Consider the following 3,752-nt stretch of genomic DNA (forward strand, 5'->3'; position numbering starts at 1 on the left):
CCCACTTCTAGAAGCTACATCCCAACAATCCCTAGATAAAGGGACGGTTATCCACCTAAAAAGGTGGCACTACTCCAACGGTGGTTATTGGATCACCACTATAAATACCCTGACACTCCTCAGGTATCTCTAAGTTTCAATACATTCTAAACCTGTTTAACCCCATGCTGACTTAGGCATCGGAGTGTCTTTGCAGGTACCACCCCCCATCTCTTGGAACACACAACTCGGAGGCGGCTCCCAGACGTAAACCAAGTCGGAGACCACACTCCTCCAGCGCTTGGGCCTCAGACAAGCCCAACCACCGTCCGGTTCTAGGTAAGCCCCGGAACAATATATAAATATTGTTGAGAGAAAATAATAAATTATCCTGATTCTATAATTTTCTTCATTTTTAAATATAATTATGCTAGGGAATCAATTAAGATATTAGTTAACAACATCCAACTATTAGTTGGGTTGCAAATAAGTAAAAAGAATGCATTATTTTCGAATGTTTTTTATATCTGAAATCTTTAACATTTAAATTTTAAATTTTTTTTCAGAATTTATAATAAAAAATTAAATAAAAATAAACTATTAGAGAAGATGTTAAATTTTTAATATTTTTTCAATAATTTTATTTTTTTCCAATAAAAAAGTGTTGATTACTTAAAATTTTTAACTGTAAGACTAAAATTGTATAATCACCATAATACGTACTACAAATTTCATCTTTTAAAATTTAACAGTCAAACAATATCATTAAACTTTATTATATATGATATTTACAGATATATTATTTATATATAGATTTTGTTTGACTATCTTAAATAAATTTTGTAGATTTTTTTTATTTTTTATTTTTTATTTTTTATTTATCTTTCATTTTATTCATTCTCCTCGTTGAAAAAAAAAAGATGAAAAAAAAAACAATATGCGGATGACGACATGAGAAAGGACAAAAACAATGAGCAAATAGCAATGGGTAATTTAACGTCGGGAAAACAATTAGCAATGGCAAATTATGAAATTAACGCAAAACAATATGCGGATGACGTGACATTGATTGGTGCGAAGTAAAAAATGACATTTACCAATGTGCCCCCAACCCTACCTTAACAAAATAAAATTCAAAAAAGCCATCCATCGAAGAAGACGACAAAAGAATTGAAAAGGATAGACGATGCTTCCTCCCACCACCCTCGCGCCTCACTTGAAGTCTCCGCAAAAACAATTCATTCCCCTTCTCCCTTATCTTTATCCTCCCTATATTATATATAACCCCTTTTCCACTCTCCTTAGACACACAAAAGCTCCAGCCCTGTCAAGTCTCAACAATACAAAGAATTTTAGAATCGGTGCATAAAAACAAGAGAAACGAGAGCTTTGATTATACTTATTTATTTAGTTAATTCCATTTAATATGGCGAACCAAGATGAAATCTCAGCCCTTAACCGCATCAAGCTGCATCTCTTGGGTGAACTCTCACCGCTCGGAACACCAGAGTTCACTAAAAGCAAACTCTGGCTTCAAATAGACGAACCCTCCACAGACCCTAATTTCTCTTTTCATCAATCAGAATGCCAATCTCAATCTCAGTCTGAATTTTCCCCTACCGACTCCTCAATTTCTCTCAACCACTACTTCACCGATCTTCCCCTCTTTGAATTCGATTCAAAACCTCAAGTGATCGACCTTGAATCCGACCTCGAAGCACCCAAAACCCTGCCTCAAAGTAATCCCCAAATCGAGATGAACAAGGCTCATCGCCTCAACCGGAAACCGTCGCTGCAAATCTCGCTCCCGAAGAAGAAAACCGAATGGATTCAGTTCGGAAACCCGGATCCGAAACCCGAGGCTGTGGAACCGTTCGTTCAGCAGCAGCAGCAGCAACAACAACAACAACCGGAGCCAGAGAAGAAGCACTACAGAGGCGTTCGCCAAAGGCCGTGGGGAAAATTCGCCGCGGAAATTCGTGACCCGAACAAACGAGGGTCCAGAGTGTGGCTTGGAACCTTCGACACCGCCATCGAAGCCGCCAAGGCCTACGACCGCGCTGCCTTCAAGCTCCGAGGATCCAAGGCGATCTTGAACTTCCCTCTCGAGGTTGAATCCATGACCACCTCTGCTTCTGCTTCCACCTGCGGCGATGGCGGTGATAGGAAGCGCCGCCGCGAAGAAGAGGAAGTGGCGCCGATGACGAAGGCGGTGGAGGAAGAAGTTGTTGAGGTGGTTATGCCGGTGGTGAAGAAGGAGAAGACGACTTTTGAATCGGAGGTTAACTGTATAAGGGAGCTTCCGTTAACGCCGTCCATTTGGACGGGGTTCTGGGACAGTGATGTGAAGGGAACAGGAATGGGAATATTTAGCGTGCCGCCGTTGTCACCGTTATCTTCTCCCCTTGCTGTTATGGTTGTGTGAAATGTCAACGTTTACGGCTGCTTTGTATTCTTTCATTCCATGTTTATTGCAGCTTGCTTCCTTTGTAGAGATGAGTTCATTGTACATTTTGATCAAGTTAGACGCAAAAATGGAAAAATGCACCTTAATTTTTTATTTTTTAGTTTAAAAAATATATTCTATATGTTTTAATTTATTTGATTTAAATTACATATATATTATATATTAATATTTTAAAAGATAAATATAATTTATAGCAAGAACAAAACATAATAAATGAATATTATATTATTAACAAAAGAAAAAGAAACAACTCATAAAATAAAAAACACCTTGCTGACCTCAAAAGTTTTGGGCCTTAAAAACATTTCACAAAAATAAAAAGATTGTAATCCTAGTGTAACTAAGGTCATGTTTGGTTAGTGTCTGTGTCTTGCTATGGTTAGTGTCTGTGTCTAGCTAAAATACAGATATATTAGTATATGTATATTGTTTGATTAGTTAAGATACATAATATTTTAGGATACGGAAAGGTACAGGTATACATAAGTATACAAATTTTCTATATCAACTTGAAGGTGAGACAAGAAGACATAGTATGTGAGATACAAATTATTTTTATATTTATTTTTTGTTATTAGACTCTTCTTTCTTCTTTTTCACTTTGTTCTCTCTTTTTATGCATGATATTCTCTCTTTTTTTTCTTCCTGTTCTATCTCTTTATATTATTTTTAGGACCGATTAGTTTTTTTATCATTTTTTAAAAAATATATTGGTTAAATTTATTGTATAAAATTAAAAAATATTAATAATTTTAAAATTAATTTTTACTTATAAAAATTAAATAAAATATATATTAGTGATTAGTTTGTGACATAAACATGTTTCAAAAAGAGATTATTGATGGAATCTAATCAGTCACACAAAATTAAATATCAAGAAACAAGAAGATTTTTTTTATTGGGGCTTGTGATTCTTGAAAAAAATTATCAGAACCGAAATGGGTATTCACCCAAAAAGAAACTAGGAGATGGAGCAACAACAAACAAACATAACTCCTGTTCCTCTCGCCCCTATGTTTTTCTTGTACTCGAGTTCGCTATTGCTGCAGTCCACTAGTCGTCATCTCTATTGTCTGCCAATCGCCATCTTGGTATCTTGAAAAGTGAACGAATTGAACGAAGAAGATGAGACATTCTTAGTTTTGTAATTCATCCTTTTTTTGTTGGATACTGGAATTTAGGAATTTAGGGTTTGTTTTTTATTTAATTTTTTTCTTAATTTTTTATTTTGTTTTTTTTTAAACATCAAAAAGACATTGTTTAGAAAATTCTAAGATGGGTTTCGGTTTGCTCTGATCGATCAGTT

At 35.3% G+C, this 3,752-nt stretch overlaps 1 protein-coding gene across 1 annotated transcript; it reads left to right on the top strand.

Moving 5' to 3' along the window:
• The first annotated feature begins 1,291 nt into the window (after nucleotides 1-1,291).
• Nucleotides 1,292-2,475, top strand: LOC107485314 (ethylene-responsive transcription factor 5). Its single transcript, XM_016105829.3, has one exon. It carries the CDS (start codon nucleotides 1,406-1,408, stop codon nucleotides 2,402-2,404), a length of 999 nt encoding a protein of 332 aa, XP_015961315.1. The 5' UTR covers nucleotides 1,292-1,405; the 3' UTR covers nucleotides 2,405-2,475.
• Nucleotides 2,476-3,752: the final 1,277 nt, after the last annotated feature.

Source organism: Arachis duranensis, chromosome 1, assembly GCF_000817695.3.
Source record: "Arachis duranensis cultivar V14167 chromosome 1, aradu.V14167.gnm2.J7QH, whole genome shotgun sequence".
Lineage (NCBI taxonomy): Eukaryota > Viridiplantae > Streptophyta > Magnoliopsida > Fabales > Fabaceae > Arachis > Arachis duranensis.

Bases quoted from the DNA above. Each gene is read 5' to 3' on its own strand.
- LOC107485314 (XM_016105829.3), top strand. From the start codon at position 1,406: ATGGCGAACCAAGATGAAATCTCAGCCCTTAACCGCATCAAGCTGCAT.